The 22,834-nt window shown below is 39.9% G+C and overlaps 1 protein-coding gene and 1 non-coding gene across 2 annotated transcripts in view; both read left to right on the top strand.

Annotated features, from left to right (window-relative positions):
• Positions 1 to 22,505, top strand: part of Smu1 (SMU1 DNA replication regulator and spliceosomal factor) — a 40,227-nt gene extending 17,722 nt beyond the window's left edge. The window contains exons 7-12 of the mRNA XM_070008682.1: positions 1,723 to 1,839; positions 3,968 to 4,095; positions 4,911 to 5,037; positions 7,365 to 7,532; positions 20,129 to 20,281; positions 21,608 to 22,505. Coding sequence (XP_069864783.1) covers positions 1,723 to 1,839; positions 3,968 to 4,095; positions 4,911 to 5,037; positions 7,365 to 7,532; positions 20,129 to 20,281; positions 21,608 to 21,706 — 792 coding nt within the window. The 3' untranslated portion in view covers positions 21,707 to 22,505. The remainder of the gene's footprint in view (positions 1 to 1,722; positions 1,840 to 3,967; positions 4,096 to 4,910; positions 5,038 to 7,364; positions 7,533 to 20,128; positions 20,282 to 21,607) is intronic.
• Positions 20,321 to 20,452, top strand: LOC138822364 (small nucleolar RNA SNORA42/SNORA80 family). Its single transcript, XR_011370405.1, has one exon. It is a non-coding gene; the product is annotated as a small nucleolar RNA SNORA42/SNORA80 family (small nucleolar RNA).
• Positions 22,506 to 22,834: the final 329 nt, after the last annotated feature.

Raw genomic sequence — 22,834 nt, 5'->3', positions numbered from 1 at the left:
GCTGTGCCAGATGTTTTGATCTGCTGTAGCTTGGCAGCAAGTCCTATGTGTATGCTGGGTTTCTAGAGTACTGCAGCTTTTCTGTGATGAGACCTGCAGCCATCACCCAGGTGTCTCTTCTATTTGTCTTGGCAGGAACTCCCTATCCTCTCATCTTCCAGTACTGCCTCCTGTTGGGCTTCTCCAGCATCAAGTCTCAAAGCTATAACATAACTTCTTGCAGCTTGAACTGCTCAGCTAGTTCCTCTCTCAATGGTCCATCACTGTGTCCTCCCCTCATACTCTGTAACTTATTTATACCCAAGTTTATAGCAAAGTGTCTTGTGGTTGTTAAACTGCCATGGTTCCTTGTCCCTGGGCTCCTAGAGAAAATGTTTCAAGCTGCCGACTCTCTTGCTTTCTGGGATATGGGGGACACGAAATAGTTTTCCAGACTCTCATAACAGATTAGTCACTGTCTCCCAGCACAGCACAGCCTTTCAGGTTTTATGCTTTTCCTGCTACAAAATTTGGTGCTCTCCTGGTGGGACTGTGATTTTATTTGGTATTCCAATCTTTGGTTTCTCTTCTCCCAGCCAGGACAGCCAAAATCCGGATCCAAACTCCCTGCTGATTTTCTACTCCTGTAAATTGCTTCTCTGTAGTTTCCTGGTCTTCTCCACCTTGTGGTTTCCTCTTCAGAATCTGGTCACTTTTATATCACCAGGTTCTTCTCATTCATGGAGTGTAAATGGTAGATGTAAGCTGGGTGCTGGTGGCTCATGCCTGTAATCCTAGCTACTTAGAAGGCTGAGATCTGAGAATCATGGTTCAAAGCCAGCCTGGGTAGGAAAATCTCTGGAGCTGTGGCTCAACTGGTAGAGCACTAACCTTGAGCAAAAAGAAGCCCAGGGACAGTGCCCAGGACTAACTAGCAAAAAAAAAAAAAAAATAGAATGCTTTCATTCTGCCATTGTGCCCCCAGAATCCTTCTTGACCTTTTTATTTTGGTGGTATTGGTGTTTAAACTCAGGACCTTGCATTTGCTTGGCTTGCTTGCTCCCTTGGTGCTCTACCACTTGAGCCATGACTCCAACCTTACTATTTGTTAATTAGTTTGGAGATGGAGTCAGTCTAATGGACTCTTCTGCCTATGCTGGCTTCCAACTTAGATCCACTTAATTTAAAATTCAGTATTTGCTGGGCACTGTGTCTCTTGCCTATAATCCTAGCTACTTAAGAGGCTGAGATCTGAGGATCAGAGACTCTTATCTCCAAATAACCAGCAAAAGCCAGAACTGAAGGTGTGCCTCAAGTGGTGAAACAACAGATTTGAACAAAAAATGCTGAATGAGAGCATGAGACCCTGAGTTCAAGTCTCGGTATCAGCTTACAAAAAAACAAAACTAAAAGATGTAAGATAGAAACTGGGGAAATGCTTCCTAGAAAAGACCTAGAATATTATGTTTGTTTTTTAAATAGGATTTAACTGTTTCTGAAACTGACCCTTGAGCTCGAGAGTTCTTCTTGACAGTTTTTTAAATACTACTAGTTTTAGTTATGTAAAATTATTTATTCCCAGTTCATTATGAACATATGTACATGACACTGATACTTGCTTTGGAGATTTCTAGTAAGTACATTCCATGATCTTGCTTTTAGTGAATTTCTAGTCATTCATGTGCTCACTGGGGCCTTGGTTTTTGTGTTATTTTGATAACTGCAAAGCATTGTTTCTTTTAGGATCTTAAATACCAGGCACAGGATAACTTCATGATGATGGATGACGCTGTCCTCTGCATGTGTTTTAGCAGAGATACAGAAATGTTAGCAACTGGAGCCCAAGATGGAAAAATCAAGGTATGGATTAGTGACATGAACTCTTATATATAGAAATTTTAAGAAATATGTACACATGGTCTTCAGTATAGTAATAATTACTTAATGAACTTCAACTTTATGCTGATCACTTTACTGTTTCTTGTGTAGTTCTAATAACTGCCTTGAGTGCTCCAATAATGTTAGGTCACATAGTGGTAAATGATAGATCGGGGACTTCAGTCCAAAATTTTCCCATGTATGGTTCTGTTCTAGATCACTGTATATGATGTATTGTACTTTGATTTTTCTTTTGTTGTTGTTGTTTTATGGTATTAGATCTTGCTCTGGCCAGTCAGGTTTTTTCTCCCCTCTTCCTTTTTCTGCTAGTGCTGGGACTTGAATTCAGGGCTTCACATTCTCACTTACGTGGCTTTTTCCCTCAAAGTTGGTACTTGTCCACTTGAGTCATACTTCCACTTCCTGATATTTTTCTTCTTTTTTTGTTTTTTGGTGTGCCAGTCCTGGGGCTTGAACTTAGAGCCTGGGTGCTGTCCCTGAGTTTTTCTGCTCAAGGCTAGTTCTCATCCACTTTAGCCACAGCTTCATTTCCAGATTTGTTTGTGGTTAGTTGGAGATGAGTCTTGCGGGTGGAGAGGGGGGTGGTTGATACACTTGGAATGTAGCTTAGTGGTAGAGTGCTTGCCTAGCATGCATGAATCCCTGGGTTCAGTTCCTTACCACATAAACAGAAGCCTGAAGGGGCGTTGTGGCTCAAGTGGTAGAATGCTAGCTCAGGGACAGTGCACAGGCCCTGAATTCAAGCCCCAGGACTAGCAAAAAAAAAAAAGTCTTAGGGTCTTTTCTGACTGGGCTGGCTTTGAGATCCTCAGATCTCAGCCTCCTAAGTAGCTAGGATTATAGACACAAACCACCAGTACCTGGCTCTATTTTCTTTGTTTTCTTTTTGCTGTTCTTGGGGCTTGAACTCAGGTCCTGGGCACTGTCCTTGAGCCTCTGTGCTCAAGGCTAATACTCTACCATTTGAGCCAGAGTGTCATTTCCAGCTTTTTCTGAGTAGTTTATTGGAGATAAAATTGTCACGGACTTTTTTGCCTGGGCTGGCTTTGAACTGTGATCCTCAGATCTCATCCTCCTGAGTAGCTAGGATTATAGGTGTGAGCTTCTTGTGCCTGCCTTCTAATTGTGTGTGTGTGTGTGTGTGTGTGTGTGTGTGTGTGTGTGTGTGTGTGTGTGTGTGTGTGTGTGTGTGTGTGTGTTCAAGGAAATAATGGCTATTTGCGTTATAGTTTTATTTAATTGTGTGTGTGTGTGTGTGTGTGAGTGTGTTCAAGGAAATAATAGCTATTTACGTTATAGTTTTATTTAATTGCTTATACTGTTCCACAGGCTAGATTAGATATAGCAATGGTCTCTGCTAAGTAACCATTTTATTTTATTTTATTTTTGCCTGTCCTGGGGCTTGAACTCAAGGCCTGGGTACTGTCCCTGAGCTTCTTTTGTTCAAGGCTAGCACTCTATTACTTGAGCCACAGTGCTACTTCTGGCCTTTTCTGCTTATGTGGTACTGAGGAATTGAATCCAGGGCTTCATGCATGCTAGGCAAGCACTCTATCACTAAGCCACATTCCCAGCCCTTATTTTATTTTTTTATTTTTTGTCAGTTGTGAGTCTTGAACTCAGCCTGGGCACTGTCCCTCAGCTCTTCAGCTCAGGGCTAGCTTTATACCACTTGAGCCACAGCACCACTTTCATTTTCCTGAATGGTTTATTGGAGATAAGAGTCTCACTGACCTTCCTACCAGAGTTGGCTTTGAACCTTGATTCTCAGATCTCAGCTTCCTGAGTAACTAGGCTACTCAGGAGTAGCCTAGCCACTGGCCTTAAAAAATTTTAAGTGTAGGGGAGGGGGGAGGCTGGGAAGGGATGTGAAGGGTAAACAAAGGAGGAGGCTGCAATGCTTGGTAAGAAATGTACGCATTATCCTGCCCATGTAATTGTAACTCCTCTGTACAGTATGTTCATAAATAAAATAAAATTTAAAAAAATCTTAATACTGCTTTGGTACATTAGTGAGTATAGCATCTTAATTGTTCTTTGGACTATAGTGGAACACTCCATTTACAAGTTTTGTTTTTTGTTTTTAAAGGTGTGGAAGATTCAGAGTGGACAGTGTTTAAGGAGGTTTGAAAGGGCACACAGTAAAGGTGTCACCTGTCTAAGCTTTTCCAAAGATAGCAGTCAGATCCTTAGTGCCTCTTTTGACCAGACAATCAGGTAAGTAATAATTCCAAAATTCTCCTCACCTGGATTTGATAAAGTAAGGCCCCAGAAGGAGAAAGTAGTAGTGATTCTTTATTTCTTCATCAGGATGGGGGGGTAATAGGAAGAGTCAGGGCATATTAGGCCTCATTTCCCCACAATATAGTTGACATAGTACTGTCTTTTTGTCCACTTGAATCCAAAAGGGAATATTGCAGTGTTTCATGTTTTTGAGGGTGGTCTGTGGACCCATTTGTGTCATAATCATCTTAGAGAGCTTGTTACATATAGATTCCTGGGATCCAGCTGAGGCCCAATGATTCTGAATCTTTATTTTATTTTTATTTTTTTGGGGGGGCGTCTGGTTGTGGGGCCTGAACTCTTGGCCTGAGTGCTGTCCCTCAGCTCTTCAGCTCAAGGCTAGCGCTCTACCACTTGAGCCACAGCGCCACTTCCGGCTTTTTTCTTTTTGCTTATATGGTGCTGAGGAATCGAACCCAGGGACTCTGGCATGCAAGGCAAGCGCTCTACCACTGAGCCACCTCCCCAGCCCCTGATTCTGAATCTTTAATTACTAGATTTTTAAGATTCCAGTCTTTGGGATAAACCACCTGTGGTAATATTAACACTTTCTTCTAGTCTGAGCAATTTAGTTTTGTTTAACTATTTGATATAATTAAGATTATTATTGTATACATACTAGCATTATCCACTTTTTTTACTTAATATTATTCTACAGAATTCTGTAATTTGTCTGATAGTCACTCAACACTTAGCTCCAACCATAATATATAAACTATTTTTTTTTCCTTTGCTTTTATTTGTGATAGAATTCATGGTTTAAAATCTGGGAAAACCCTGAAGGAATTTCGTGGTCATTCCTCTTTTGTTAATGAAGCAACATTTACACAAGATGGACATTATATTATCAGTGCTTCCTCTGATGGCACTGTAAAGGTTAAGTATTTGAAACTGGTTCCTTTTGTGATGTCTACTTTTGTTTTTTGAGAAGGTTGCAGTCATGATAATGTCAATGAATGTGTTGGAGTTATTGTCTTACCAGATATTTTAGTCATGACTGAGATGAGTCTGAGACACAGTAATAGTCATTGTGTAGTTCTTATTGGACTGAGGACCACAGATCTCAAACTTCTATAGTCCACACAAGCTTTATCGTGTGGAGAAAAAGAGGAAGGGTATGGAATCCTAAATTTCAGTGCTCTCCCATTCATATATACACAGTGGTTAAATCTGTCTATAAATATAGCCAACCCTTACAATCAAATTCACAAGACTTATTAGGCAAATAAATACATTTCTTTTTGAAATAATGAAGATTAGTACTACATGTACAATATGTCACACAACTTCACCTGTATCCTCAAATTTAGGGTCTGCCCTAGCATTTATACTGGAGTGGGAGAAGTCAGGTTTCAACTGAAATAATGGCTCTTTAGTATCTTAAAGAATATAGTTATTTAAAGAAAGGCCTCATTTCCTGGAAAAGGTTTGAGAAACTAAAGCAGAAAATTGGTAGAAAAATCTTTGAAATACTGCTTTATGAGCTGCTATTTAAATTGCTTGATATTAGCCAAGTGATTTGTGGTAGAGGATCTAGAAATTTTAAAATAAGCACTTAGAAGTCAGACCGCCATCTGAAATTGTTCTTGATTCAGCATTTAGCCATAAACCTGAAAGTAGGAAGGAGTACATGTACTCTCCCATGGGATGTGAAGGGAAACACACAAAGTGCAAATCATAGGATTTGCCTTTTTTGTGTTAGGAAGGTAGGACTCAATCGATGCATTGACTTGTCTAGTCCTCTTTGTTTTATAGTTTTTCCTCTAATGCAATGTGAGGGGCAAAGTGTGACACTGATCTTTTAAACAGAAAACCGTAGAAGCCTGAGAACATTGATCCTTGAAATGTTTATTTTTGTCCTAGACAACTGGTCTTCAGAGAGAAGATTGGGGCAAGTCATAAGTGTTTATATGGAACAACCTGTGGGTAGCTATTTCCTCTGGTTTATGAATGTTTTGCCAAGCTCTGTGTTAGTCACAGAAGAAATAAGACAAAGCTGTGCCTTAGAGGCTTTTATAATTAATTGAGTGGTGTCGGACAGTGCCATACAATGTTTAATCCATCTCTTCTCTAAGTTTATCTCAGATTTTGAGGCTGTCTGGTTTAACTCCCTTCAGTCATAAAAGGCAAGAAGTGTAAGGTAAAAACTGGGAAAAGAAATACAGGCAGCCAGGTGGTTTATGCTTCATAGATACTCTTGTGTGCCAGCATTGTGACTCTGCTGTTCTTAATAAAGATTATAACTAGAATTATTGTGGAACTAACAAATAATTGCCCATACCTATGTCTCAGCCCAGACCTTATCAAGTCAGAATTTTCAGGGTAGAGTACTATGCAAAGGCCTCATTTGGTTTTGATTACCACAAGGGTAGAGTTGCTGTATTGTTTTTATTTTTTTTCCAGGTTTGTTTTGTTTTTGTTTTTGTTGTTTTTTTTGCCTAAGGCGAGTGTTCTACCACTTAAGCCACAGCAACACTTCTGGCTTTTTCTGTGATTAATTGGAGATAAGCTTCCTGAGTAGGTAGGATTACAGGTGTGAGCCACCAGCACCCGGCCCAATTATTTATTTATTTATATTTATTTTTGCCACCGGCCCAATTATTTATTTGTTTTTTTTTTTTTTTTAATTTTTGCCAGCCCTGGGGCTTGAAGTCAGGGCTTGGGCACTGTCCCTGAGCTTCTTTTATTCAAGGCTAGCACTCTACCACTTGAGCCCACAGCACCACTTCTGGCTTTTTCTGTTTATGTGGTACTGAGGAGTCAAGCCCAGGGCTTCATGCATGCTAGGCAAGCACCACTAAGCCACATTCCCAGCCTCCAATTTTAATTTTTTTAAAGGCAGATTCTTAACTGTAATCTAAGCTGTCCTTAAAGTAACTATCCTCCTGCTTCAGCTTCTCAGGTGCTGGGTTCAACAAACATAATGTCTGGCATCTGGTTGTTTGTAACAATAGCAGTGTCAATAAAGAACTAACATCAAAGATGGGCAACATGTTAGGAAGACAATATAAGAAAATACAGATTTTTAAAGTGTTATATTTTCATTTTTATGTTGATAAATAGGTGAATGATTACTATGTACATGAAAATACTGGGTATTTGATCTAAAAGTTAAATGAGCTTTTAAAAAAATAATTTTACTCTTTTTAGTTACCTATTTTCTAAGCCTTGAAATTAGAAATTCTTAAATTTTTGTATGGTAGATCTGGAATATGAAGACAACAGAATGCTCAAATACCTTTAAGTCCTTGGGCAGCACTGCAGGGACAGACATTACTGTCAACAGTGTGATCCTGCTTCCTAAAAACCCAGAACACTTTGTGGTGTGCAACCGATCAAACACTGTGGTCATCATGAACATGCAAGGCCAGGTGAGTGCTCAGAAAGTGCTTTTGCACTGGATCTGGTCCGCTGTGGGTCCACTACTTTATAAATAGTGTGAACTGTATTTATTTCTCAGACAATTAAATTGTAGCTCTATAAAACATCTCTATTCCAGAAGTTACCTCCTTTCTCCGGGGTGTTTTTGTACTGTGATCTTCCTTTTTTCATCCTGTGGGTAAATGAGGCTTTGATTTGTCTTAAAACTTCCTTTAGAGACACACTATTTTAAGCTGGCAGCAATCTTTGTGTTAGGGAGAAGCATGTGGTGCAAGTATTAAAGTGGAACTCTAAAAGGAGAAAGGCAACTGTGTCCTCCTGATGTGAAGGTTTCCAAGGAATTTTACTTTGGGGCCCATGAGGAAGCACTGGGACATTAGTTATGTCAGGGTTCAGGTCTCAAATCCTAAGCTTGTATATTGTAATGTTATTGAAACGTTGGCCTGGGCATTTGGGGATTCTGCTGAGCGTGGAGAATATGCATGGGCTGCTGTATGCTATTCACTTTTCATCCTTTGATTCCTATAATTGATGAAGTAGTAGTTAAGAATTCATGGCCGAAATGGCTGGCCTACAGCATGTTAGACCACTGCACAGTAGTCACAGCTGCCTAGTGCATCAACTGAACATACTTTATAGTATTCTGCTTGACCTCTAAAAATTTATTTTGAAGCAAAACTTATTATAGGTTCTTGCTATATATCCCAGGACAGCCTCAAACTCAATAACCTCCTTCTTTGGCCTCCATAGGATTACAAAGGTATGCTCCTATTGCCCAGCTTTTCAAAAATTTGCTGAAAAAGTAATTCCAGATTCAAATAGACACTGAAAAAATACAGAGAGATACTATATAGACTTCTTCCAACTTCCTGGGATGATATTTTACAAACCATAGTTTAACAATGATCAAAACTAGGAAATGGATGTACTCATTACCTGACTCATAATTATAATCCCTCTGTACATCACCTCTATAATTATAATAAAGTAAATTAATTTACATAAAACTAGGGGATAAAATTTATGTGATATTCATCAATGAATTATAGACCTTACAAGTTTTACAGACTACTGGGGTTTGAACTCAGGGAGGGCCTTGCACTTGCTAGGCAGGTGCTCTGATACTTGGTCCTATGCCCACAGCACCCTCTACTTATTTGAAGCCAAAATAGTTGTATGAAGTTTGATCATATGTATAAATTCATTTAGTGACAACTACAATGAGATTAAGAACTGTTTTATCACTCGCAGAGAAATTCATACATGCTATACCTTCTTAGTCAAACCCTCCCTCCAGTCAACTCCTAGTTGGTACTGATCTCTTTTCCATTATTGTGATTTCATTGTTAAAAAATACTTAGGTTATTTTGTCTGGGACTGGTGGCTAATGCTTGTAATCCTAGCTACTCAGGAGGCTGGGATCTGAGGATTGAGACTCAAAGGCAGCCCAAGCAGGAAAGTTCCTGCCAGAAATGGAGCTGTGGCTCAAGTGGTAGGGTGCCAGTTTTAAGCAAAAAAAAATGCTCTGGGACAGCATCAAGTCCCTTTGTACAAAAATTTATACATGGCTCTGACCCATAAATGCAGTTTCCTTTATTCTTAACATCCCCTACCAGAATAGTACATTTTTTCCCCCAGTCATAGGGCTTGAACTCAGGTCTTAGGCACTATCCCTGAGCTTCTTTTACTCAAGGCTAACATTCTTCTACCACTTGAACACCACTTCCAGTGTTTTTTATGTGGTATTGAGTAATTGAACCCAGGACTTCATGCATGTTAGGCAAGCACTCTACCACTGAGTCACATTCCTAGCCCCAGAGTAGTACATTTGTTAAAACTTACATTGGCATATCTCTGTCATCCAAATGCCATAATTTGCATTCAGGTTCACTCTTACCATTCTATATTCTGTGAGTTTGGGAAAATGTGTTATTGCCTAAACGATTCTTGGTTCTCTGCCTAATCATCCTTAACTTCCTCTCTGACTTGTAGCATTCACTCATCTTTTTTCATCTTCGTATTTTTGTTCTCTTCAGAAAGTTATGTAGAAAGAGATGTTCATAGAGCCTTTTCACAGATTGGTTGCTTTCACTTAATAATGATGTTTAAGTTGTCTCCTAGTTTTTTCATGGCTTAATATCTCATTTTTTTTTTCTTTTTTGTTGGTCATGGGCCTTGAACCTCAGGGCATATCCAATGTCCCTGAGCTCTTTTGCTCAAGATAATAGCAATCTACCAATTTGAGCCACAGTCCCACTTCTGGTTTTCTAGTGGTTAATTGGAAATAAAAGTCTCATGGACTTTCATGCTCAGGCTGGTTTTGAACTACGATTCTCAGATCTCAGCCTCCTGAGTATGAGTAGCTAGGATTATAGCCCAGAGCCACCAGTGCCCAGCTTACCTCATTTCTTTTGGTGTTGCATAATCCTTTGCCTGGATGTGCCACAGTTCCAAGTTTTGGCAATTAATAATAAAGCAGATGTGAGAAATCATATGCAGATTTTTGTGTGAACATAAATTTTCAATACTTTGATTTAAACACCAAATAGTGTGTGATGGCTGGATTGTTTGATGAGTTACATCGAATTTTGTAAGAAATTAAAGACTACTTTTGAAAGTGTCTATGTGATTTTTGTATCCCACTAGCAATGAGTTCTTACTGTCCTTCATCTTTGCCCTTACTGGATGCTATTGTTTTGGATTTTGGCCATTGTAATTGATAAATAGTGCTATCTATCTTGTTTTAGGCATGAAAAGATGCAGAACATCTTTTTTGGGGGGAGGGGGAGGGGAGGTCCGATCTTGGGGCCTGAACTCTGGGCCTGGGCGCTGTCCCTCGGCTCTTCAGCTCAAGGCTAGAGCTCTACCACTTGAGCCACAGTGCCACTTCCGGCTTTTTTCTTTTTGCTTATGTGGTGCTGAGGAACCGAACCCAAGGCCTCATGCATGCAAGGCAAGTGCTCTACCACTGAGCCACCTTCCCAGCCCCAGAACATCTTTTTTTGTCAGTTGGGGGGCTTGAACTCTGGGCCTGGGTGCTGTCCCTCAGCTCTTGAGCTCAAGGCTAGCGTTCTACCACTTGAGCCACAGCGCCACTTCGGCGTTTTCTGTTTATGTGGTTCTCAGGAATTGAACCCAGGACCTCATGCATGCAAGGCAAGCACTCTACTACTGAACCACCTTCCCAGCCCCACAGAACATCTTTTCATCTCTTATTTGTCATCTGATATTGCCTTGGTGAGGTATCGAAGTCATCTTTGGCATATTTTTCAGTTGGGTTATTGGTTACTATTGAGTTTTTGGGAACAAGTTACTGTGACAGTTTATTTTAATACAGGCAAAACAGTGTACATTTGTAAAGTATTTCTAAGCCCACAGAACATATACATGGCCCCATTAGCAAAGATAAATTACATATTTCTCTTGTCTTTGATAAGCCCATCCCATCTCTTGTCCCTTTATTCTTACTATTGAGTTTTAAGAATTCTTTGTAAGTCCAGTGCTCGTGACTCATGCCTATATTCCAAGCTACTCACAAGGCTAGATCTGAGGATTATAGTTTGAAGCCAGCCCAGGCCAGAAGAATCTGAGAGATCTGATCTCTAATTAATTTCCAAAAAGCCAGAAATGGAGCTGTGGCTCAAGTGGTAGGTATAGAGCTAGTCTTGAGCAAAACAGCTCAGGGAAAGCACCTAGGAATCTTTTGAGTAAGAATTCTTTATCAGATATATTTTTCCCAGTTTGTGGATTGTCTTTTTATTCTCTTTGAAAGTAACTCTCACAGAGTAAAGAATTATTTTATTTATTTTTTTTATTTAGTTTTGGAGTACTAGGGTTTGAACCTCAGGGCTTTGCCATTTCATGGAAGACACTCTACCACTGAAGCCATGCCCCCCGGCTTGCATTTTTTATTTTAATGAAGTCTTGTTTGCCAGTTCTTTCCTTTATGGATTATGTTTTTGATGCATCTAGAAAGTTACCAGTAAACCCAAGATCAACTAGATGTAATCATCACAGTCATCTAGTTTTAGGTTTTGAATTTAAGTCTGTTGGATCCATCCATCTTGAGTTAAGTTTGAGGAAAAGTATTAGGTCTGTGTGTAGATTCATACTGGTTTATTTGCCCTTTTTTCGTTCATTATCACAGTATCTCAGTTACAGCTTTTTAAGTTCCGAAGTCAGGTAGTCTCAGTCCTTTAACTCTGCCTTCCTCCTTTGATAATGAGTTTGCTATTCTGGGTCTTTTGCCTTTCAGTATAGACTTTAAAATCAGTTTGTTTGTATCTAATAACTTTCAGAGATTGCACTGAATCTATAGATCCAAATTGGTAAGATGTCAAATCTTCCTATTCATGAGCATGGAATATCTATTTAGTTCTGTCATATCTTTTATCAGATTTTTGTAGTTTTCCTGCTATAAGTCTATGTACTTCTTTTAGATTTATACTTAAGTATTTCACTTTTATTTTAGTGCTAATATAAATGACATTGTGTTTTTAATTTCAAATAAATCTCAATCCCTAACCCTTGGCAACAGCTGATATGTTCTTCATTATAATCTTGTCATTTTGAAAATAGTGTACAAGTAGATTGAGTCAGTGTGTGACCTTTTAGCCCTTTTTTGTTGTCATTTTTTTAAAACATTTTTTATTATTGCTATCTTTAAGTAGTTGTACAAAGAAGTTCCCATTCTACGAAACCTTGTATGTGAATACAGGGCGTCTGACAACATTGTCACCCATCGCTCCTAACCCATCCCCCTTCTCTCACTTTTCTTTTTTTTTCTTTAAATTGAGATTAGGTGATTACATAAATTTCACAGATTTTACGGTATTGTGGAATAGTGATACTTGGTTAAAGTCACAGACACATTTTAACCTTCATTGTCATTATCGTGGTCTATAAAGTTTGTGAGTTCTGTGAGCTTTGACAATACAAATTATTTCTTCCACATCAGGTGATGTTCACATTTCTTTCCTTTTGCTTAGTGTAAGCTGTTCCCTCTTTCCCTCTCATTCCTCCCTTCCCATCGCTGTCTTTGGGTTGCTTAGTTCTTTTTCTTCTATGTCCAGTGCAGCTGGTGGGCCCCTTTGTTGTATGTTGTTCCATTTCCTACTTAGTCTGTGTCCTCCTCCTGGCTTCCCTCCATTGTGTGCATATATCTACCATATATATGGTCAAGAACATGGAGTCATTTAGTAATGATACAACGAAATGAGTGGTTGTTCTTTGTTTCCCAAGTTCTATGTACTTTGTCATATCTTCCTGTATTTTGGCTTTAGCATCCACCTATCAGGGAGACCATGTGCCGTTTGTCTCTTTGTTCTTGGCTTACCTCACTCAAAATAATTTGCTCTAGTTCCATCCATTTCCCTGCAAATGCCATTATTTGTCCTTTCTAATGGCTGCATAATATTCCATTGTATATAGGTACCACAGTTTTTGGATCCACTCATCAGTAGTGGGGCATCTGGGTTGTTTCCAAATCTTGGGCTGTTATGAACAGTGCTGCAATGAACATGGAGGTGCATGTGTCTTTGTATACTGTTTCCTGTTGTTCAGGGTAGATGCCTAGGAATGGTATGGCTGGTTCATAGGGAAGGTCTATATTTAGCTTTCTGAGATATCTCCAGACTGCTTTCCAAAGTGGTTGTATTATATACATTCCCACCAGCAATGCAGTAGGGTTCCTCTTTCTCCGCATCCCTTCCAGCATTCGTTGTTGGCTGAATTTAGGATGTGGGCCATTCTGACTGGGGTAAGGTTATCTCAGTGTTGTTTTTATTTGCATTTCCTTTACAGCCAGGGATGATGAACATTTCCTCACGTGTTTCTTTGCCATTTTTATCTTTTCTTCTGAGAAGTCTCTCTTTAGCTCCCTTGTCTATTTCATGATTGGTTTGTTAGATTTATGAGGGGTTAGTTTCTTGAGTTCCTTGTATATAATGGATATTAGACCCTTGTCTGATATATTCCTGGTAAATTTTTTTTCCCAATTAGTTGGCTTTCTTTCTGGTTTGGTTGCTATTTCTTTATCTGTGCAGAAACTTTTTATTTTTATTTTATTTTTATTTTTTTTGTCAGTCATGGGCCTTGAACTCTGGGCCTGAGTGCTGTCCTTCAGCTCTTCAGCTCAAGGCTAGCACTCCACCACTTGAGCTACAGCGCCACTTCCGGTTTTCTGGTGGTTTATTGGAGATAAGAGTTTCAGGGAGTTTCCTGCAGGAGCTGGCTTTGAACTGCGATCCTCAGATCTCAGCCTCCTGAGTAGCTAGGATTACAAGCATGAGCCACTGGCGCCTGGCTAGAAACTTTATTTTAAGGTAGTCCCATTTTTATCAAGTTTCTCCAATTTGTTGTGACTCTGTTCAGGAAGTTACTGCCTGTACGTGTAAGTTCAAGTGTCTCTCCTACTCTGTCCTGCAGTAGTTTCAGAGTATCAGGTTTGATGTTAAGGTCTTTAATCCATTTTGAGTTGATGTTAGTATATGGTGATAGGCTGGGGTCCACTTTTAGTTTTCTGCATGTGGCCATCCAGTTTTCCCAGCACCAGTAGTTGAGGAGGCTATGGTTCTTCCACTGTATGTCTTTGGCTCCTTTGTCAAATATCAACTGACTGTACGTATGCGGCTTTATTTCTGGGTCCTCTAATCTGTTGCATTGATCTTTGGGGGTCTCTTTGTGCCAGTACCAAGCTGTCTTTGTTATTATGGCTCTGTAGAAGAGCTTGAAATCCAGCATTGTGATCCCTCCCGCATTCTTTCTTTTGCCTAGAATTGCTTTGATTATTCTGGGTCTTTTATTGTTCCATATGAATTTTTGGACTGTTTTCTCTATTTCAGTGAAGTATGTCATTGGGATTTTAATGGGAATTGCATTGAATGTGTATATCATTTTGGCAGTATCGCCATTTTCACTATATTAATTCTGCCTATCCAGGAACATGGGAGGTCTTTCCATTTCCTGGTATCCTCTATGATTCCTTTTTTTAGGCTTTATAGTTTTCATGAAATAGACCCTCTACATCTTTGGTTTGGTTTATTCCTAGATACTTTTTTTTTTTTGAGGTTATTGTGAATTGGGTTGTTTCCTTGATTTCCTTTTCTGCTCGTACATTGTTGGTGTACAGAAAGGTGACTGATTTTTGTGGGTTAGTTTTGTATCCTGCTACTTTGCCGAAGTGGTTTATAAGCTCTAAGAGTTTGGGAATGGAGGTTTTGAGATAGTTTAACTTCTTTCTCCCCTATGCAGATCCCTTTAATGTCTTTTTCTTGACTTATTGCTCTGGCTAAGGATTCCAGCACTATATTGAAGAGGAGTGGAGAGAGTGGGCATCCTTGCCGTGTTCCTGTTTTTTAGGGGAATTAGTTAGTTGTAGCTTTTCCCCATTAAGTATAATATTGGCTGTTGGTCTGTCATTTAAGGCTTTTGTTTTTAGGAATGTTCCTTCTATTCCTATTTTTTCCGGAGTTTTTTAACATGATTGAGTGCTGTATTTTATCAAAAACCTTTTCCACGTCAATGGAGATCATCATGTGGTTCTTGACCTTGGATCTGTTGATGTGATGGATTACATTTATTGATTTACATATGTTCTGCATCTCTGAATGAAGCCTACTTGGTCATAATGTATGATTTTTTTTATATGTTTCTGGATTCTGTTGGCTAGAATTTTATTGGGGAGCTTTGCATCTGTGTTCATCAAAGAGATTGGTCTGTACTCTTTTGTTGTTGTTGTGTCTTTGCCTGGTTTGGGGATGAGTGTGATATTGGCTTCATAGAATGACGTTGGGATTACTCCCTCTGTTTCTGTTTCTCTGAAGAACTTAAGGAGAATGGTTATTAGTTCCTCTTTAAAGGTCTTATAGAATTCTGTAGTGAATCCATCTGGTCCTACGCTTTTCCTTGTTGGAAGGTTTCTGATTGTTTCCTCTATCTCATTGTAGGTTATTGACATAACTGATTTATTTCTTCTTGGTTCAGTTTCAGCAATTTATATTTCTCTAGAAATTCATCCATTTCTGCTAAATTTTCCTTCCTTAGTGAGTATAACATCTGGAAATATTTCTTTTTAATTGTTTGGATGTCTTGGATGTTTCTTGTAATTTTTCCTGTGGCATCCCTGATTTTTTTTAGTCAGTCTTGCCATTAGTCTGTCAATTTTATTGAGTAAAAAAAAAACAACAGTTTTTTGTTTTATTAACTTTATAGTTTTCTTAGTTTCTGTCTTGTTAGTGCCAGCTCTTATTTTGGTTATCTCACTCTATCTAGCAATTTTAGGTTCAACTTTTTCTTGTTTCTCTAGCAGTTTTCGTTGCATTATGAGATTGTCTACTTGGTCTGTTACCGTTTTCTTGATATGTGCACTGAGGAAGTGGCGTTTGTGGCTCAAGTGGTAGAGCGCTCACCTTCAGCTGAAGAGCGCAGGGACAGCGCCTAGGCCCAGAGTTTAAAAAAAAAAGATTGAAATCTTGGTATGTGCACTGAGAGCAATAAATTTGCCCCTCAGAACTGCTTTCACTGTGTCCCATAGGTTTCTTTGTAATGTATCTTCATTTTCATTGAATTGTAGGAACTTTTTAATTTCTTCTTTAATTTCTTCTGTGACCCATGTGTTGCTCAGCAGTGTGCTGTTTAATTTCCCTGTGTTTGAGTTTTTTCTACTATACGCCTTGTTATTGAGAACTAGTTTGATTCCACTATGGTCAGATAGAATACTAGGAGATTATGTTGATCCTCTTGTATTTGCTTAAATTCCTTGAACTAAGATATGATCTTAGTTCCATGAAAAAGTTCCCTGGGCTCCTGAGAAGAATGTGTACTGGGTTGTTGTTGGGTGGAAAACTCGGTATATGTCAGTTAAGTCTGCTTGAGATATTGCATCTTAATTCAGAGACCTCTTTGCCAATTCTTTGGATGGTAGACCTGTCCTTTGGTGAGAGTGGAGTATTAAAGTCTCCTAGTATTATTGTATTTGGATCCATCTTTTCCTGTAAATCTAAGAGTATTCACGTAACATATTTGGGTGCACTGATGTTTGGGGCATATAGATATGACAATGGTGATATTCTCTTCTTGGATTGTTCCCTGTATTAATATGCAGTGACCTTCTTTGTCTTTTTGTAATGATTTTAATGTAAAGTTTATTTTATCAGATATCTCCTGCCTTCTTGCTGGGGGCATTGGCATGGTAGATCTTCCTCCATCCTTTCACTGGGAGTTTGCTTTTATCTTTGGCTGTGAGGTGGATCTCTTGAAGACAGAAAATTGATGGATCTTGTTTTCTGATCAGTCTGCAGTTCTTTTTCTTTTGATTGGTGAATTGAGTCCATCAATGTTTATGGTTATTATGGAGAAATATATTATGTTTCCTGTCATTTTCCTACTTTCCTAAGTTTTTCTTCTTTCCTTTCCTCCTGTATTTACTAAGTTGGTCTCCTAATGATATCTGTCTGATATGGATCCCTGATCTTGATTGTTTTCTCCATATTATAATCCCTCTTTTAATATTCTTTGTAATGCTGGCTTATTGTTTATGAATTCATTTAGTTTTTCCTTACTATTAAAATTTTAGTTTCGGGCTAGGAAGGTGGCTCAGTGGTAGAGCGCTTGCCTTGCATGCATGAGGCCCTGGGTTGGATTCCTCAGCACCACATAAGCAAAAAGAAAAAAGCCAGAAGCCGGGTGCTGGTGGCTCACGCCTGTAATCCTAGCTACTCAGGATCTGAGGATTGCGGTTCAAAGCCAGCCTGGGCAAGAGAGACCTTGAGACTCCTATCTCCAATAAACCACCAGAAAACCGGAAGTGGCGCTATAGCTCAAGTGGTAGAGCGCTCACCTTGAGCTGAAGAGCTGAGGGACAGCGCCCAAGCCCAGAGTTCAAGCCCCACGACCGACCAAAAAAAAAAAAAAAAAAGCTGGAAGTGGTGCTGTGGCTCAAGTGGTAGAGCACTAGCCTTGAGCTGAAGAGCTGAGGGATAGCGCCCAGGCCCAGAGTTCAGGCCCCACGACCAGACCCAAAAAACAATAAAAAAATAATAATAATAAAATAAAATAAAATTTTAGTTTCTCCATCGAATGTGAATGCTAGCTTCACTGGATATACCAGTCTGGGCTGGCAGTTACTGGTTCTCAGGGCTCAAATGCTACTTTCCTTGCATTCAGTGTGTGTGTGGAGAGATCTCCCGTGATTCCCATTGTAGAATAGCTCCTTCTTTGCTTTTGCTGCATGCAAGATTGTTTATTTCCTCCCCTTTGTCTACCCCATTTATACAAAGGTAAAATTTCTTGGTATAGTCTGCTTGTTCTTGGACTTTCCTTTGGCATATTTTGAGTGTTTTTTCCATATCTGTAACTTTTTTTTTCCAGTGCTGGCATTTTGTCTTCAGTACCTGGTATTCTATGGAAATTGAGCCATTTATAATTTTTATGTCGTTCCTTAGAGTATTAATCTCATCTTTTAATGAGATGTGTACTGCATCTATTTTTGAGTGCATTTCTTATTTAAGGCCTGGATCTCTTTTGATAGCTCATTCATTTGTTCTCTAAATTGCTGATCTATTTCTCGTTTTAATTCTTGACTCATTGCCGCTATCATCTCTTGGATGTAGCGTTTGTCTTCCATTTCTTTTTCACTTCCACTTGGCGTTCTCCCCTGTGTGTTTGCTGTCTGGGCTGTTCCCGCAGGCCAGTGCAGAGGGGCACCATGCCCTCACCACCTCAAGCTGGGCTGGGCAGAGAGCCTGGGGTTGTTCACTGTCACCCCAGGCTGGGCTGGGCTGTTCCTGCCAGCCGGTGCAGAGAGGTGCCACACTGTGGTGGTCGGAGGGGCGGGGATGGAAGGGTGTCTTTGTGCAGGTTCTGCGTTCCAAGTTTTGTTTGTATTCTCTGGGTTGGCTCTGGCACTTGGGAGTCTTCCAGGAGCCTTGGGACTCTTGTGGCTCTGTGGTCCCTAGCAGGTCCTGAGCCAGGCAGCTTGAGCAGCTCGGGGAGGGGGGCCCCCACCCCTTTTTTTTGGATATAAGAGTTTTTATTGGATATAAGAGTTTCACAGACTTTCCTGCCCGGGCTGGCTTTGAACCATGATCCTCAGATCTCAGTCTCCTGAGTAGCTAGGATTATAGGTGTGAGCCACTGGCACCCGACTTTGTGTAGGTTCTGAAGTTTTTTCCTTTTCCTTTTTTTTACTTCCCATGTTGCTCTGAGTGATTGCCTTTTTGGTTTTGGTTTTGGTTTTGTCTTTGTCGTGGGGCTGGAACTCTGGGCTTGGGTGCTGTCCCTCAGCTCTTCAGTTCAAGGCTAGCTCTACCACTTGAGCTACAGTGCCACATCCGGTTTTCTGGTGGTTTTTATTGGAGATAAGAGTTTCACAGACTTTCCTGCCCGGACTGACTTTGAACCGCAATCCTCAGATCTCAGCCTCCTAAGTAGTTAGGATTACAGGCGTGAGCCACCAGCTCCCGGCAGTAATTGCCTTTCTGTAGCTGTGGTCTCTTGGAGAAATGGAGCATTGAAACCCAAACACTATTTGGTTGGAGAGAGCTGTAGTGTTTCCTTACTTTTCTGTTGCCATCTTGGCCCCTCCCCATCATTTGTTTTGAGACAAGGTCTCACTATAGCTCAAGCTGCCTTAAAGTCAGTCCCATGGCCTCAGTCTCCCAAGGGCTAGGACTGTACAGGCATGCATCATTATCACCCTTTTAACTTTTTCAAATTGGTTTTCTCTTGGCTTGGCTAATGATGATTTTACTGTTATAAAATAAAGTATTACAGATCATTCCATCCTTCATGAGGCGAACATTGCATCTATTAGGAAGGAAATTGAGAAACATAAATTCAGAAAACATTAAGAATGGTGGGGCTGGGAAGGTGGCTCAGTGGTAGAGTGCTTGCCTTGCATGCATTAGGCCCTGGGTTTGATTCCTCAGCACCACAAAAAAAGAAAAAGCCGGAAGTGGGGCTGACGTTCAAGTGGTAGAGTGCTAGCCTTCAGTGGAAGAGCTGAGGGACAGCGCCCAGGCCCAGAGTTCAAGCCCCATGACTGACCAAAAAAAAAAAATTGATGGTATGCCAGGCATTGTGGTTCATGCCTGCAATCTCAGCACTTGGGAGAACAAGGCAGTTGGATTGAAGTTGGAGACCAGCTTGGTCTACATAGGGAAATCCTATATAGGATGGGGGTTAGGAGGGAGAAAAAGAGAAGGAAGCATGGTAGGGGAGAAAATGAATCTACACTGATTTTACTGTTTGTAGTAATGAGTTTGCTTCCTGATAGTATGATCACTAAAGAGCAAATTCAGTGACTCAGATGTATAAATTTGAAAACTTTTATCTGCCACTTACTTCATCTGTTGACTATTTCCCTTGTAAGATTTAGCACATGAAGAATCCAATTGAAGATAGTAAACAAAGTGCAAACTAACTATGTAAAAATGTCCGTTTTTTAAATGTAGTTTTCAAAATGTCAGACCTCAATACAAGTATTTTAGCACCTAAGAGGGGAAAAAGGGCTTAAAGTGGTGCTTGTGGCCAAGCTCTTAAACCAGTGTTTTGTTTTGTTTTTTTCCTTGGGTATGATGTGGTCTAGATTGTCAGAAGCTTCAGCTCTGGTAAAAGAGAAGGTGGTGACTTTGTTTGCTGTGCTCTCTCTCCTCGTGGTGAATGGATTTACTGTGTGGGGGAAGACTTTGTGCTCTACTGCTTTAGCACAGTCACTGGCAAGCTGGAGAGAACTTTGACAGTAAGTATTACTAAGGTCATCTAAAAAATTCATGGTAATGCATAGGTTTGGATTTATGGCAGGCTTGTTACCCTGAGCTTCTCACAGTGTTCCATGCCAGAGCCAACTGGCCCTGAACCATGGCCTGGCCTCTGCCTGTAGGTTTCTGGCACTGAAGTGGGTTGCACATCGGAAACTTATATATATGGAAATGCCTCAATACTTTGTGTTCTCTGCAGTACATACTTTTTTACAGTATTACCATTGTGAACCTAAGTATGAAGAAAGTGTAATGGAGGTGTTTTACCATTCAAATAAAAATAAGAGACCATAAGTAATGGTATGAAATTGTCTCCTTTACCAGGAAAAATCATCCTTTAGTGACTCCCTTACCTTCAGGTAGACAGAAGATGTGTGTACATAAAGCAGAGAAGGGAGTAGAACCTGTGGAGTCAGCTAGATCTTCCTCATGGGGGTTGACAGATAACACATACTTTTCTCTATATCATTTGGAGGGCATATTATTTATGCATTGTCTCCATTGTCCTAATTAGATTTTTTGTTGTGGTGGTGGTGGTGGTGGTGTTTTTTGTTTTTCAGGGTTTTTTTTTTTTTTCCCTTTCAGCTCTCATATTGAAGTCAGACAAGGAATTAATGCTAGCAGTGTTAAAGTCTCCAAATGTCAGGGGCTTACAATAAAAGTTTTTGTTGTTGTTGTTGTTATCAGTACTAGGGTTTGAACTCAGGGCCTTATGCTTGCCTGCTGGCTCTACTAAGTTTTTTTTTTTGGGTCCGGTCGTGGGGCCTGAACTCAGGGCCTGGGTGTTGCCCCTCAGCTCTTCAGCTCAAGGCTAGCGCTCTACCACTTGAGCCACAGCACCACTTCTGGCTTTTTTTTTCTTTTTGCTTATGTGGTGCTGGGGAATTGAACCCAGGACCTCAGGCATGCAAGGCAAGCACTCTACCACTGAGCCACCTTCCCAGACCCTCTACTAAGTTTTATTATTTATTTATTATTTGCTAGTCCTGGGGCTTAAACTCAGGGCCTAGGCATTGTCCCTGGGCTGCTTTTACTCAAGGCTACCACTTGTCACAACACCACTTCTGGCTTTTCTGTTTATGCTGTACTAAGGAATCGAACCCAGGGCTTCAGGCATGCTAGGCTAGCACTCTACCAGTAAGCCACATTCTCAGCCCCAAGATTTTGTTTTACAATATGTGAGTTGAATATCCTCTTTTAGCTGTGTCATTTGGACTATGTGAACTTTCAAGATCTTTTCCACTCAGCTCTGGGAACCTCTTTGGGGTGATTTATTAAGATATATACACTGTCTTTACCCATTCCAGGTTCACGAGAAGGATGTGATTGGTATTGCACATCATCCTCATCAGAATTTGATTGCTACCTACAGTGAAGATGGACTCTTAAAGCTCTGGAAACCCTAATTCACCTTTTAAAAATCTAGCTTGAAGCATGTACTTAGCAGACATACTTATGTGTTTGTTTTTTTCAGGTCAACTTTCTAAAAAAAAAAGAAAAAAGAAAAAGTATCCCATTTAGCCAAGCATAATTACAGTCTTAAAAAGTTACCCTTTTAAAAATATATTTTTAAGATTTTAGTTTTTCTGCTTATAACTATGGCAGTCATATTACTGATATTTCTAGGAAAAAAAGATGGACTTCTTTGATTATCTAAAATCCTGATTGCAATTTACTTCCCATCATAAAACTTGTAAATACCCCAGTATTCAGTAGCTGTTTTTTAAGATGTTAATAAAGCACACATTTCTGGATGCTTTGTAAATAAATATTCATCTCGTCAGTATGTTTACTAAAAACGGTGAGAGAACTCATTATCATCAAGTCCCGAGTTCACATTGATAGCAGTTGGATTGACTGACATAAAAACTATCATAATCTCATGGTACTGTCTTTTTTGCTCATTTTGAGCTGTGCCTTCTCCTATGTTCAGTCTAACTTCAGGGAATATAGTCCCCCATTTTCTGGTTGGAAATAGTTGCAGGATCAGTTGAGACCAGTTTTGGCATCATCTGTCATGTGGAGGAGGGTTTGGCATTGAAAATGAGCTGCTGTTCTAGATAAGCATATACCTCTTGAGCTACGCCCCCAGCCCAATATGCTGTTCTGAAAAATTAGACAAGGACCTGAGATTTAAGTCTTTTGTAATGATCATAGTCATCAGCTAAAAACATTTCAAAGATAATAAAACTCTTAAATACTTTGCACATGGATTTCTCTTTCACCTTTAAACCAAAGATGTAGGGCTTGGGGACATAGCTCAAGTTGTAGAGGGCCTGCAAGTGGGAGGCCCTGAATTCATACCCCAGTACTGCAAAAAAAAAAAGGGGGGGGGGGAAATCAACTGAGAATGTGTAGGACTCTTAAAGATCTTATTTCTAGGCTTTCTATGCCCTCCTTTAAGCTTAGCATTTAAGAACAAGCTGTGGGGAAAAGAGTTTTTTTTGGTCAGTCATGTGCCAGGACACTGTCCCTCAGCTCTTCAGCTCAAGGCTAGCACTCTACCATTTGAGCCACAGTACCACTTCTGGTTT

This window comes from Dipodomys merriami, unplaced genomic scaffold (assembly GCF_024711535.1).
Source record: "Dipodomys merriami isolate MVZ:Mamm:240054 unplaced genomic scaffold, mDipMer1.0.p SCAF_11, whole genome shotgun sequence".
Taxonomy (NCBI): Eukaryota; Metazoa; Chordata; class Mammalia; order Rodentia; family Heteromyidae; genus Dipodomys; species Dipodomys merriami.
This window is presented reverse-complemented; position numbering and strand designations above follow the sequence as displayed.